This window comes from Gopherus flavomarginatus, chromosome 3 (genome assembly GCF_025201925.1).
Source record: "Gopherus flavomarginatus isolate rGopFla2 chromosome 3, rGopFla2.mat.asm, whole genome shotgun sequence".
Classification (NCBI taxonomy): Eukaryota; Metazoa; Chordata; order Testudines; family Testudinidae; genus Gopherus; species Gopherus flavomarginatus.
In genome coordinates this window covers 66,018,350-66,034,059 of record NC_066619.1, presented here as the reverse complement: position 1 = coordinate 66,034,059, position 15,710 = coordinate 66,018,350, and the positions used below count along the sequence as shown (strand labels likewise).

General features: G+C 39.0%; 1 protein-coding gene across 11 annotated transcripts in view; it reads right to left on the bottom strand.

The window, feature by feature from the left end:
- The window catches only part of PAM (peptidylglycine alpha-amidating monooxygenase), an 843,699-nt gene that overhangs the window by 113,994 nt on the left and 713,995 nt on the right, over positions 1 to 15,710 (bottom strand). For all 11 annotated transcript variants that reach the window (XM_050945654.1, XM_050945643.1, XM_050945642.1 and 8 more), the window contains 2 exons: positions 14,227 to 14,314; positions 2,868 to 2,953 (listed from right to left, as the gene is read on the bottom strand). In XM_050945654.1, coding sequence (XP_050801611.1) covers positions 2,868 to 2,953; positions 14,227 to 14,314 — 174 coding nt within the window. The remainder of the gene's footprint in view (positions 1 to 2,867; positions 2,954 to 14,226; positions 14,315 to 15,710) is intronic.

Sequence of the window (15,710 nt, the reverse complement as noted above, 5' to 3'; positions counted from 1 at the left end):
GAAAAGTGACTCTGTTTAAAGGGACTGCAATAAAATAAAGATATCCTCAGACTAAAGCTACACCTTCCATAGATTGTAAATATATTTCCAGTACACTCCAGAGGCTGTCCTGGAATAATGCAATGGAGTATTACACTGAGAGTGGCCCACTGAAAATCTGATACGATTCATCCAAAGGACAATGCCATATAAAAATGAAGGTATATGTGCACTTGTTTCAGAACTGTGAAACAGAGCTGTGAAACAAATTGTGTACAGAAAGCCCTTATAGATTTGTAAATTCCCAGACTCAAAATACACGACAAAATTGAAAGACAAATATATTTAGATGGAAGCCTCTATACAACCTCTAATCAGATAGTTTCTCTCTCTTTTTGGAGTTTGTTTGAAATGCACTTTGAATTACAAACAGGATCCATTATCTACATATGCAGTGGTGTGTCTTGTAAGGGGATAGAACTGGCATTTTAAAGGCTCCCAACTCCTTGCACAACTTTTGTCAACCACCAAGCTCTGCTTCCAAATTTTTCTTTTCCCAAATTAAATTCTTTTTAAGTTGGGAAAGTTTATCAAAATCTTCCTCAACCTTCTCCATTTAATCCAGAGAGGATTATTGATGGTCCTTACACAACATTAAAAATGCATCTATTCTCCCAAGCTTTTCCTCAGAGATAAGGGGCACAGAGGAGAAGGGATTGCACAATTGGAGGGAAAATGTGATTGAACCCGTAAGACAGGTTATGGCAGAAGCGATATAGGGAGGGATATGCGGTGCAGGGGGGGCAGGGATAGCTCAGTCATTTGAGCATTGGCCTGCTAAACCCAGGGTTGTGAGTTCAATCCTTAAAGGGGTCACTTAGGGATCTGAGGCAAAATCAGTACTTGGTCCTGCTAGTGGAGGCAGGGAGCTGGACTCAATGATCTTTCGGGGTCCCTTCCAGTTCTATGAGATAGGTATATCTCCATATATTATAGATTGCTTGTGGGATTTTGTTGTTGCTGTGATGATGATCTCTTTTCTTTACACTTCATAAGTTTTTTTGACATCTCTGATTTTAAATATGTGTAGTAGTGCACCTAAAACATGGGAAAGGCAAATCAAAGAGAAAAGACCACCACCATGCATTTGTCACAATGGCATGCCTATCAATCATCTCATTACAGCTGTGATTGCCTTGAGTTTTCAGATACCTGTCCTGGAAAGTTCCCAGTCCTAGGATGCTAGTTGAGTTCTACAAAATAAGGTTGGCCTCCTATACTGTGGTGAGGAGCAAGGAGGTCTGTGGCTGCCTGTGCATCCCTTCCCCTTTTCCCTGCTCTGTCCCCTCTGTTGGGCCTCTGAGATTGGCACAGAAGGATAATAGCCACAAAGCAAAACACTGTCTGTCCAGTCCTTTTCTATACCTCTGCCTAGATTCTCATCTTAGCACTCAGCAGCAATAGGGACAGCTGGCAAGCACTTTGGCAGGAATCAGGAGAAGGGGAAAACAGGTGGAGGAATCCCAGAATCTTCCCCACTCCCAGAAGAAAGGTAGAGAAGACCAGAGGCCTTCTGGAAGAGATACAATAAGAGAAGAGAGAAGCCCCCGAGGTCTCAGCTCCTAGAAAGAGAAAAAGGGAAAATCATCCTGAAGAAGCTGGTGAGGGAAAGCCCATCCATCCATTACCTACATATATCAGGCAATGTGCCAGAATTGCAAGTCCAGGGCACCCATTAAGGGAGATGGGGTTGGGAACAGGGAATCACAAGGTTTTGTGGGGACCTCAACAGGTTTGATTAGGCACACAGAAGTTAGGATGCTTATATGAATCTTAAAACTTTACACATTTCAATCATCCTATTAAAAATAAGCTAAATTCTTGAGCATGCACACAAAACTCTCCAGTAACTCCCCAGCCCGCAGCTTATTTAAATGATAAAGATTTAAAATTTTGCAATTATAAGATAACTGAAAAGTACCCAGTTCAGAGGTGGTGCTTGTACAGACCTCAGTGACAGCATGCATACATTCCTAACAGTCCTTCTCCTACCATCTGCCCAAACCAGCACACACAGAACAGTAAGGAAGAATACAGAGGACCTTCCAATTCCTCCAAGGTGTCTAGTAAGGCAAAGGGGATGGATAATAAAACAAAACAATCTGGAGACATGAAAAGAAAGAGTTCATAATTTCCACCTTATATAAGCATTGCTTCCAGAGGAAGGCAAAAGATGCAAGTGGAGGCCAGGCTACTTCTGGTGGACCCATCCTGCCACTAGATATGCCTATATAAAATCTCACAACTCACACTTAAGGGTTGAAGGGTCTCTAACTCTGTATTTATGCTCTCTCTTCTTTCTTAAAAACAAAAAAAAACAAACTGCCCACCCTTCCCCTCTCCCCTAATTGTAGTGGGATGCCGTAATTCTAGTGGAGAGGGCACTGAACTAGAAGTCAGGTTCTATCCACAGCTCCACCACTGACTTGCTCTGGGCCACTGTGCAAGTCACTTTCTCTCACCTCAGTTTCCCTATCTGTGAAATGGAGATAATGAAACTTTTACTTCGTTGAAAAGCACTCAGAGACCTATGCATGAAAAGTGTTGTGCAAGAGCTAATTATTATATTATTCTCCTTTAGTCCTGATTTATACTCCATAATGTTACATGGAATAAGAAAATCACATATGTTCATTAGTTTCTATAAAGTAAGTAATATTCATTACCACAATTAATTAAATTGAAGTATGTACACTTTTAATCAACTGAAACCACTAAATGAAAGACGGGAAGCGAGATTATAGGGGGAGGCAGGGAGCTACTCTTCCTTCTCCTCCCCTATTCCCCCTGCCCAAAGAGGGAACTCCATAAAATGAAAGGCACCATACCTTTGGGTAGTCTGGTGGGAGGAGCATTTCTTGCCCAAGCATATAAAATGTTGGACTTGTCTGTGCATATTCCTTCATCACAGTCCCTAAAACCATAGAGAAAAGAATATATAATTTATTATATTTTTATTTTGCCATCTGCAGCTCTCTCACTCTCCAGGTGGACTATGTACATTGAAATGCTAATTTTACCAAATATGTCTAATGAATCTTAAATACAGTGCTCCAGCAAAGAAAAATTTCCTGGCTATCAGTACGGCCATCTTCGCAGCATACATCACAACCTCCTTTCCTCTCCTACAGGAAGAGACTGGGGAACAGGAGAGCCTTGAAGCATGTTTTGATGGTCACCAAACTGTCCATCTGGCAAACCAAGGTGAGATGTGAGTTCCGTAGCCCATGAATCCTTACTAAGAAAGCACTTCCTTTCATTTGATTACACCAAGAGGCTGTTAGCTCAAGTGCCTCAAATGACTGCAGCTAACAAAGTACCACATGAGAATAGAAGCCATGATGTGGCTAATAAAGTTCGCGGATGACACGAAGCTGGGGGGTATTGCTAACACGGAGAAGGACAGGGATACTATTCAAGAAGATCTGAACCACCTTGTAAACTGGAGTAATAGAAATAGGATGAAATACAATAGTGAAAAGTGCAAGGTCATGCATTTAGGAATTAATAATAAGAATTTTGGATATACGTTGGGGGCGCATCAGTTGGAAGCGACGGAGGAAGAGAAGGACCTTGGGGTACTGGTTGATAGCAGGATGACTATGAGTCGCCAATGTGATACGGCTGTTAAAAAAGCAAATGCGATTTTGGGATGCATCAGGCGGGGTATTTCCTGCAAGGATAAGGAGGTGTTAGTACTGTTGTATACGGCGTTGGTGAGACCCCATCTGGAATACTGTGTGCAGTTCTGGTGTCCCATGTTCAAGAAGGATGAATTCAAACTGGAACAGGTTCAGAGACGGGCTACGAGGATGATCCGAGGAATGGAAAAACTGCCTTATGAAAGGAGACTCAAAGAGCTTGGCTTGTTTAGCCTGGCCAAAAGAAGGCTGAGGGGGGATATGCTCGCCCTATATAAATATATCAAGGGGGTTAACGTTAGGGAGGGAGAGGAATTATTTAAGTTTAGTACTAATGTAGCCACGAGGACGAATGGGTATAAACTGGATATTAGGAAGTTTAGACTTGAAATTAGACGAAGGTTTCTGACCATTAGGGGAGTGAAGTTCTGGAATAGCCTTCCGAGGGAAGTAGTAGGGGCAAAAGACTTTCCTGGCTTTAAGACAAAGCTTGATAAGTATATGGAGGGGATGTTATGATAGGATCGTCAATTTGGGCAATTGATCTTGAATTACCACCAGACAGGTCTGCTCAATGGTCTGCGGGGAGATGTTGCATGCGATGGGTACTGAGTTGCTGCGGAGAACTCCTTCTTGGGTGCTGGCTGGTGACTCTTGCCCACATGCTCAGGGTTTAGCTGATCGCCATATTTGGGGTCGGGAAGGAATTTTCCTCCAGGGCGGATTGGCAGGTGCCCTGGAGGTTTTTCGCCTTCCCCTGCAGCGTGGGGCACGGGTCGCTTGCTGGTGGTGTCTCTGCAGCTTGAGGTCTTCAAACCATTTTTGAGGATTTCAATAACTCGGTCCTGGGATAGGGGTTGTATAAAATTGAATGGGTGGGGTTCTGTGGCCTGCCTTGTGCAGGAGGTCAGACTAGATGATCAGATTGGTCCCTTCTGACCTATGAGTCTATGTGCCACGTAGAAAGACGACAAATCAGAGTTTACCCCAGAAATCCACTAGCAACAAGTGCAGGTTGCAGAGAGAAGTTTGCCTACAACATGGGTTGGGTAGAAAGCAATAGATAAGAAAAATAGCAATGCAATCAAAGAACAGCATCATCTTACTGCCTTTCCCCTCAACGTATCTATTTATAACCCTCACTTCATCGTGTCAGGATTATGCTCTCTAGGACAGTGGCAGTATTTTACTCATATGTGAGAGATTTCTAGCACATTTCTTGAGTGTGCAAAAAATTAAATCATAATAATCACAAGGAGAGGTAACGTTCTTGTCAAGTGACAGACCACAAAACGGCACCAATTTTAACACTAACTAGAGGATTTGTACCTGTAGCCCATACTGAGAATACTACCTGAACCAAACAAAACAGGGATAACCAAAGCAAGGTCCACACCCAAAATAGTAAGATACAACTTTCTTTACTATACATATATAAATGATAAAACACCAATCTGTCAAACACTGCTACCTTAATATCAAGAAGCAGCACCTGCCCACGTAAGTAGCTTCATTGTAATTTTACAATCATAATCCAGTCAGGATGATAATGAGGCTTCTACACTGTAAAGATCTTCATTAAAAATAATATGTAAATTGTTCAGGCTCTCTATAATCTTAACAATATTATCCCTCTGTTAAAATTCTCAATTTAGCTTTAAAAAGTCTATTTCTCTCCAAAATAGTGTTATATTTTCTCCTTTTTTGTCTTTCCTATCAATTTTCTGATATTAAGTTATTTCAGATCCTACTAGAAAGCTGTAGGTCCTACAAAGCTAAGCTTACAATGCATTTTTGCCATTTAGAAGGCAGGTAATCTGCAATCTCTTCTAGAATTGGGTATAATCCTTAGCTTTTTGCAAATCAAATATATTACCTTTTGTCCAACAAGACAATTTTGTGATCTCTCTTTCTCTCTTACATTTCGGTATTATATTCCTGGCCGGAGATATTTTCTTGACACCTCAAGAAATCACTCTTTAGGGCCAGGGAATTAACTGGATTGAACACTGCTTCCTTTTGCTGGAATAGCTTTTAATTTCTTTTGGGGCTAAAAGTCCTAGAAAGAGTTTATTCCGTACTCCCTCTAGAAGTTAGAATTAGATTCTTGCTGGGAAAAAAGTTTCTCTGAATTGTACCAAAAACACCCCAAAATATTTTTGTAACCCATCATCACGTCTTCAAAAACAGACAGCTTTGTAAAATTAGTACCTAAGTGAAAGCACTGAATTTCTCTTTTAAGTACAACAATATAAAACACTTAATTTCTGTCCTAACAATTATAGAAATACTTTTTATGACTACCATTTGAAAAAAAATTATGCAACTGGCTTGCAACCAGATACATCAGGTTAACAGCATATTGTACCCATCTTGGAGAAAATTCAGGAAATATGACTAGCCACATCCCCGTTAAGTGGGGTCAGGCATTTATGCCCTGGAACACTATTATTTATTGCATGGACAGACCACCCATATAGAGCTCTTCAGTTTTCAAACATTCAGAAATCCGTGTTTGTGATAGATAATCAACAAAGAACATGCTCTTTTCATTATACGGAAGTTGATGAAGAGATACCCAAATCTTTCATGCAGATGTAAGATTTTTTGACAACAAAACCAATGTCAGTGGAGATTTTTGTGCAGCTGAGCGTTAGGAAAACTGGAGAGTCGATTAAATGCTATTTTGTCACAAAAAAACCACTTGAATGCATCATTAAAATAAGTGCTTATCTACATAGCTCAGCAATGTGTGCCAGACAGATGTGATCTGTAAAGTTCTGTAGCTGTTATGCGTAGACCCTGGTGTCATGTTCTAAAAGGTACCTAGTTTGCATTAAAATAGTCCTACAAGTCTACACAGGGCTGCTAGAACACTTTACAAGTCACATCCCTCTAGTGTGCTTTGCCAGTGCCACGTAGACAAGCCCTCAGTAACTTGATTACTCAGATTATTGACTACACATTTCTTGTTGAAATATATGAATTCTTTCAGTTCTTTGTACCCTATATTTTCATAAGTCCTACATATCAATATGTAGATAAGCTTCTATCATTATAGTGGCATTAGAGTGCTACGATTGTTAAGGTTGCATTATTATATATGTTTAATAGTGGGCCTAAGTCCCCAAAAATCAACATGCTTAGACTTCTTTAAAATTTGGTGTGCCTTGAGAGGGTGCAGGGTAGGGTTAATGACCCAAATTTGGAGTCTGGTAAGCCAGGGGGTGTGGAGACACAAGCTTCCTCCAAACAGCCATTTAAGGAAATGTCTAGGTAGGTTTTTTCTTCCTAGAGCTTTATATCAAACTATAGATGTAATATGGGTTGAAATGACCTCAATCTGTTGAGTTTTACCCAAGGTAGGCATGACATCAATTAAATTTTGAGGGACCCAAACTGAGAACAGTATTTAAGAAAAAGTACATATTTTACACTGCACATGTGCCAATACAGAAAAAATGTCTAGGAGTTTTCCATTCCTGCCATTTTACACGCTTTAAACTTGACTCTTGTAAGCGCTCTAAAATCCAAATGGTTACTCAGATTTCTATGAAATTTGGTAGGCCTTCTGGGGCACATTAGTGATCCAAATCTGGGGTCTAAAACATGGGCAGCCTTAACTCCGCGTTTCCTGATTTTCATAAATTACATGTTTTGGTCAATTGAATGTTCTGCCAGGGAATGACATTCCACCAAACAACCTTATCACTGCATTAATATAGTTTTTTGGCCACTGAATTTGCTTTGGTGCACATGCACCACACATTAGTTGACTTCCTAATAATGGAAGAAAATAAAATATGTAGACCATGAATAAAATATACAGACCATGACTTTGGGAACAAACCTGCAGAACTGTTACCAACTATGCTAAACTATTCAAGCAGCTAGAAAATGACCAGAGACTGTTTTCTTAAAAAGAAGAAAAAAATAGTAATAGCTGAGAAAAAACAAATAGAGTGTTCAACACACTGACAGAAAAGCAAGATTTGTATTTCAAGAACTCCAGGTTTTCTGATCTTCTAAAGCATGCAGATACATGTATATATTTTAAACTTTTGGTGCAGACTGCATATGGGCTTGGTTCTATAAACAGAACAAAACTGAAACTATACAAATGACAAGATGGTGAACAGTCTTATCCGAGCATATGCTATATCTGATCTGATATGAACTTATACAGTGTGAATTAATAATGGAAAATTGAAAATTAAAAAATGAATTGTTACAAAACAGGAAAAGACAAAAACATGATGGAATTCAGGACTGAGTGGCAATGAATTGTGTTATTTTCAGCAATTTACAGCAAAGCTGCTTTCCAGTGCTCTCATTCCTAGCAGCTAGGTTATTATTTCAGATTAGTCCTCATAGGATTCTCATTTAGATTGCCCTTTTCAAATATTCATGTCCCAATCAAAATTTAAAATGTGTTTCAAAGTCCCCTTTTGACTTATTAATATTCATACCATATTGATGAGAATGAATGTTTGCAACTTTAATTGTCTTGAGTTCCTGAACCTTTGATATCCTCTTTGACAACCTCTTAACCTCCAACTCGTAAGGGAACCATTCTATAGCGTAAGTGCCTTCAACTGGGCCAGTCACTGAATAGTGCCAGACTGTCACTCTGAATTATCCTAACACAGAGAGATAGCATGTTAAGCAGCCTCTTCTTGTATTTTGTTAAAGTACATTTAAGTTCAAAGGTTATCCTGGAAACATCCAAAGAGAGAACTGGAGCAAAAATCTAATCTTTACAAAATGTTGTAGCACTGTAAAGTTCAAATGGCTAGCTTTCAAATCTTACCAAGTTTACAAAATTGGAAGTCTCCTCAACATCTTGCTCTTTCAATTTTTTTTAAACAGACGCAGCCATCTTTTATTTTGATAAGTAGGTCGTAAGATTTTATCTACTCATTCTAAACTCTGGATTAATCCTTCCAGCTCTGCATAGGGGACGATCACTGGAATACACAGGCTGATAAAGGTCGGGAAGGCAGCTGACAAGGATTATCTATTTAATAATCCTACTGTTTAAAGATTTCTGAATGACTACTTGTGACTTGCAATAGTATCTGGATATTAAAATATAAACATAAAGCATACTATTAAGCAAACCAGAGAAAACAAATATGAAATTCCAACATGAATGCCATAAATTTTTCTTAAATCCAATGAATACTTGCAAGTTTTTTTGGGAAATTATCAGATTTTTCTCTTTATTATACCCAACTGATTTTTCCCCAGATATATTAGATGCACTTGTTTCAAACAATTCAATAGTGGGAACTTTCATTTTCTCTACAAGAATAAAGTAATCTGCTAATGTTTATATGAAGTGTCCTGTAATGCTATCCAATTTCCACTGGTGGTGACAATCATATATGCAAATCTGAAACCCAGAATTTTTATATATTTCTGTTTTGATTATTTATATTGTTATACATTTCTGTTTGGACTATTTATATTTGAGCATGCTCCCCCAAAAAGCACCTTTAAAAAAGGCCTGACAATAGACAGAAACAATCATCAGAATACACACAATCCTATAGGTAACGTGAACTAACCAGCTTTATTCCAGTATGTTGCACTCAAGGATGGCCACACTGCACCCAGAAATAGAAACTTATAATGTAAATAGGTCTGTTTTTGTCAAGCAGTAATAACCTAACATATATCATTGTCCTTCCAATCGTTATTGGGGCTGCTGATGCTGTTATTTCTGGGATTTCTACTGCTTACTAGTTTAGAAAAATATTACAATAAATCAAGAGAATAAACTTCATTTGTTTTGACTGTGTCACAGACAACAGAATATTCTCAGATTGGAAGAGCTGAATCTACTGTAATTGTACCTTTCTTTAAATGCATGCTCTAGCTCAAACAGGTGTGATGCAGCAATTACTGGGTAAAATTCTATGCCCTGTTTTATGAAGGCGGTCAGACTTGACAGGTGATCCTAATGGTCCTCTCTGGCATTAAAGTCTATGAATCCTTGTGGAGTAGACTATGCTCCGATTTGTACGTTCAGGATGTCGTGAAGCAGACAAAAGACACAGGTATATCATCTTCTACTTCTGATATTGCAAGAGGATTGTTGTTAAGATAATCTTATTACATATTATAATTATAATTTCTGATTATGTTCTTTTCCCATCATTTCATTCTTCCTAAATCATCTTCACATCCCAAACTATTTGGCTGAGAACTGTACAATACTGCTCCGGAGCCCATCACCACCCATGTTCCTTAGTTATCCAGAGGAGTTGGTGAGAAAAGTATTGTTGTTTGTAGTAGTATTACCACAGCACCCAGGTGCCCCAGTCATGGATCAGGTTCCTATTGAGCTAAGAGCTGTTTCGACACAGAACTAAAATATGGTCACTGTCCCAACAAGCTTACAATCTAAGTGTAAGATGAAACAATAGATAAATACAGCCTGAATGACAGCGGAATAAAAAAAAATAGACTATACTGGTTAACATGGTAAACAGTGGACCTCAGCACACCAGCTGCCTAACTGTTGTCAAGTTTTCTGTAGGTATCATGAAAAATGATTGTTTTAAAGAGGGATTTGAAGGAAAATAATACATTAGTTTTACAGAAAGTTCTTCTGAAAAGTGAGGAGCAGCATGGGAGAAAACACAAAATTTAATAAGTGGTAACAGAGGCTGGCATCATGGGCCAATTGGAGTTGACACCTTGATATTGAATGAAAGATAATTGGTAGGGTTGGGATAGGCCAAAAGGGACTTTGAAAGTAAAGACAAGTAGCTTAGATTTGTTTTGATACAGAAGGGCAAGTCAGCTGAGGGAGGCAAAAAAAGGGATGACGTGGTCAAAGTGATGGGCTAAGAAAGTGATCCTTGCTGCAGCATTCTGGACGGATACGAAACAGATACAAGATTGTATTTGTCAAGGCCAGAGAGAAAGATGTTGCAGTAATCAATATGTGACATAAAAAGCCTGAATGAAAGTTTAAGCTGTGGGATGGATAGGAAAGACTGTTTCTTAGATATGTTACACAGAAAGAATTGTCAAGATTTAGACATAGCCTGGATGCGAGGACTTCGACAGAGGTCCGAAAATATGAGGACATCCAAGTTATGGGCCTGAGTATCAGGCAGTACAGAGTTGTCCATAGTGATCAAGAAAGGAGGTAGCAGAATGAAAGATTAAGAGCGCTGTTTTAGCCATATTGATCTTGAACGGATGGCTAGAAATCCATGAGATGTCAGAAATACAAGCTGAGATTTTAGTTTGGATACAAGGAGACAGTTCTGGAGCAGAGAGGTAGATTTTTGAGTCATCATCATAGAGATGGGTAGCTGAATTTGTGTTTTCCGGTGAGATTACCCAGAGAGAGGATGCAGAGGCAGAAGAAAGGGACTAAGGAAAGAGCCCTGTGTGCTCACCACAGGAAGCTGGAAGTGAGATGGGGAGGGTCTTCTGTAGGACACACAGAAAGAATTATTAGTGAGTAAGAGGAGAACCAGGAAAGGACAGTCAAGCAAGCCAGTGAAGGACAAGAGTTCAAGAGGAGCATGGCTGGTGGTCTCCAAGGTTGCTGATGGGTCAAACAGGATTAGGATATCGGTTCTGAGCTTTAGCCACAAAGAGGTCATTAGAGACTTTGGTGAGGGTGCTTCAGTGGAGTACAAGGAGCAGAAGTTGGATTGGAGAGGGTCTAGGGTGGAAATGGAGGAGAGAGACTCCAGACATCAATTGTAAAAAGTGCGTTCAATGATCTTAGAGTTGAAAGGTAGAGGGGGTGGTAGCTGAAGAGGCTAGTGGGGTCAAAGGTGATTTGTTTTGTTTTAAGATTGGAGAAACTAAAACATGTTTATATTGTGAGGAAAAAGAGGCACAGGAGAGGGAGAGGTTAAGGAGAAGAGTAGGGGGTAGGGGAATAAGAGCAGGCACAAGGGAGACCAGGGGATGGAATGGGATTACTGGGCCAAGCAAAGGGATTACAGGAGGAGAGCAGATGAAAATCTCTCCTCCTTCTCCCCTATCTCAGGCACAGAAATGTGGGAAGGGAAGCTGAAGAGTGGGGGAAGATCTGTCATATTAAGTCAATTTTCTCTTTGAAACAAAATCAGTGAGTTCCTGTGTGGGGAGAGAAATGAAGTGGAGACAGAAAGAGAGCAGAATTCGGAGTGAGTGTCAGCCAAAGTAGCCAAAAAGGCAGCTGGGATTGAGTATATGGGATTCAATTAAGTTGGAGAGGTAGAGTTGTTTAGCTAAGAAGATGGCAGAACTAAAAGAGGAGAGAACATATTTGTACTGGAGGAAGTTGGCTGGGCCATGGGATTTCCACCAGAGAGAGACTCCACAGTGCAAGAGCAGGAGCAGAGGAAGTGGATACTGGGGGTGAGCCAGGACTGTCAGTTGGCAGGGCAGACCTTGTGATGGGAGAGAGGGGCCCAAGACTATTTTGGGTAGGTTCTCAGGCACTACCATATTTTTCTCTGGTAGACAAAAGTTTAGGAAAAGGTATACAAATGCTACTAACTGAATAAGTGCTACAGGAGATTTTCTTGTACAATCATAATATCCATAGTTCAAATCCAAATAGAAAAATCACTTCCTCACAATCTATTATTTTGAACTGAGCACAAAGCGAATCTAAACAGGGACCACACCACAGTATATGAGATTTCCATGTATATATATCAAACAATTACATACATTATTAATGCAATCTGCTTGTTTTAACAAGACATAAAAGGCTCCAGTATAGGTAGGCACAAACTAATTTGAAAAGGCAACATCCTAGAAACTCTTTCATGATGTGTATCTTTTTCATGTAAACTTAATATCTGTAAATATATTTTAATAAATGACAGAAGGGGCAGTTACCAAGGACAAATAAAAGTGTTTACTGGGGCTAGGAGAAGGAATCAATGGAAACGCCGTACTTTCAAATAAATCTCTTTACCTTAGCATAAAAGAAAAGCATAGCTTTATATGTTAAGACAAAATTGCAGCATTCATCATGGTTACCAACAGAACTAGTTGATAAATGTGAGAGAAAAAAACTTGTCTGAAAATGTTCTCAGCTTGGGAATTTGCTTACCTCCTCAACCCCTAAGCCTAAGAGCACAGAGTCTTTGCAACGTGTCCTATTTACCTGGGCATTTTCCAAGTACAGCTTGAAAAAGGAACAGATTTTTTTTCTTGTGGTTGAGGAAATTTGTTAGCATTTGTATATGACCATTTAATATAAATGTAATAGAGACATGAATTATTTTATAATTATTTGCTGTATGTTCACTGTGAGGACATAACTGGCATTTTGTTTAAAACAAAAAAATAAAACAAAGTAAAATCTAAACTAAATTTTGATAATATGTAAGAGAATTGCATCCATTAATTTTAAATGGAAGAATTTTCTTTCCTCTGGATTTCTTTGCTTTCAGGAGGTGGAGCCTTTTCTTCCTCCACTGTACATCATCTCATTTCTATTTGAAATTTTTGTTTAGAGGAGCAACAGTTGGATTCAAGTTTACTGTTAACATGAAATTTTTGAAACAAACGAAACCAATTTTTCACATCCTCACCATAAAACTACCAGCATGGGGAACCTTCCAGATTAAGGGCCAAATCCTGCTCTTCTTACTCCCATAGTCAAATAACTATTTGGTATAGTTCAAAGGGAGCTTCTGGATGCTCAGTATTTTTAAAAGTTAGGCCACTTAGTTAGCTGCCTAAATATGGCCTTAGGAGCCTAAACTTTAGGCTTCCATTTTTAAAAATATTGGCCTCCATGTCTCAGTATTGAGTTTCAGTGCTTCAAATTAAGGAGTCCTCAGTAACCTGAACACATCAGATAGCAGTACAACAAGTGGCAACTCAAAATCTGGTGTAGGAAAAATATTTAACTGTGTTCTTCTTCATAAGCTACTGCTGCCGATGGGTAAGTCTCGCAAACTTCCTGGGACCAAAAGGGGGTGGGGAGAGGAAGAAAGTCTATACTCTGATTACATATTATTAATTTTAAAAATCAATGCAAGTACCTTTGCCAAAACATTGGTAAAATAGATCACAAATATAAGCATCCATTAGTTATCTAATTAAATGTGTATTTCAATTTAAAAATAGGTTTTAGAGGTTATGTTTCACTTATATTTCCCCAAATACTTTTTGCAAGAGCTGTCATTTTAATTTCTAGTTTCACTTCACAAACATTACCTAAGCCTTTAGTGTCTTCTATATTTCACAAAAAGAACAGAGCATTGATGTAATCTGTGAAGTTCACACTACCCTCACAATGACAAAAATATTCACTCAGAATGTGACACTTTCATAGTATTGCTACTATCCAAATATGTAAGACTGATATTTGCATCTAACGTTTAACAAAAAAAAACATTCAAAAATAAGGTTTGGAAGGAACAAGAACTGAATGCGTTTCTTCTCCCTTCCCTTCTTTTTTCCTCAATTAAAATCTGTGAGCATCTTATAAAATGTGTGCATGAGGATAAATCAGCATTAGCGACATGTTAAAGTAAAACAATCGATATGAGTCTGTAACTCTTACCAGTAATTCTCAGTAGAAGAAGGTACGTTACATCCAAAGAGTAACATGTGATGGACAGTGTCCATGCTGGCTTGAGGCCTGAAGTCAACTGAAAGACAAATTGATAAAGAACAAACATAAATGTGAGTTTTATTCTCACTACAGCAGACCATTTTGAGATTGTCCATTACGTGCACAATGAAAATATTGTGCCATCATTTATTCACGGTCTCATGATGGATAATTTTTTGTTTTTTTGTGTTCACTCTGATGTGATGGCTCAACACTGCTGGAGTGTTTAAGAAACAGAAAGAAGAGCTGTATACTGCCATTTGTGTTTTTGTTGTTTTTAAATGTCAATTGCTTACTACAGGACAAAAAGGAATTATACAGAATGGTTTGTGCCTTCTTTTCCCTGTCCAGTCATACTTCTAAATATCAAATCCTACCGCTTTAAATCCAACTGTGCCTCCATGACGCTGTGAGAAAGGTAAAAAACCCTACCAGACCTCTGCCAATTTGGCCCAAAAGGAAAAAAATCCTTCCTGATCCAAAAACAGGCATCCTAAAGCCACAGCTCCTATAGGACAGTGGGGCAGCTAATAGAAGTTAGAGGCTTTTGAAAATCCTGGGAGAGAGTTTAAGGGAGGAAGGGAGAGAGCACGTGAGAACCAACAGGCCAGCCCATTCCCCCAGCCAATATGAAGATAGAGAATCCAAGGAGAAGGATGGGTCACGTCCCAGTCTTGCCAAGCACAGGCTCTTGCATCTTCCCCATCCCTCTCCTCCAGGCACTGTGTCACATCCCTTGAACATCTACTCAACCTTCCCCCCTAACTAATCGATGTGGGGAGAGCAGTCCCACTAAAAGTGCTCATATGCTTAGACAAAACAACCAAACAAATGGCTAGTTCTGCTCACAGACATCAATATATTGTATCAGGTATCATACAACGATATAAATGAGTCATGTCTTAGGTGTACCCAAAGTTCCCATTAAATTCTGGAAAAAAAATCTAACCCCCTTCACCCCAGATTCAAACACAGCACTGGCACATCTGCAACCCAAATATCATTCTACTTCACGCCAGAAACCACAAAAGAAAAAAAGTAAAAGCTTTTTGACAGATCTGAAGGAACTGATAGTAAACAAACAAAATGGTGGAAGTTAAATGACTTTCTTAAAATGAGACAAGGTGGGTGAGGGAATATCTTTTATTGGACCAACTTCTGTTGGTGAGAGAAAGAAGCTTTCGAGCCACACACAGCTCTGCTTCAGCTTTTTCTTAAAATGTTTATTGTTGAAGTTCAGTGCTTTACAAGTACAAGCAGAGCATTTGTAATATGATTTTTAACTTGATAGAATCACTTAAAAAAACCAAGATGTAAACTACTGTATCCTCTAATTTAACGTTATGAATTGAAGAAATGAACAGCTTTCAGATGATTGTCCCATCTTGTTTTTTGGCAATATATTAAGTACTTAACCAACCTAACTATTGCAT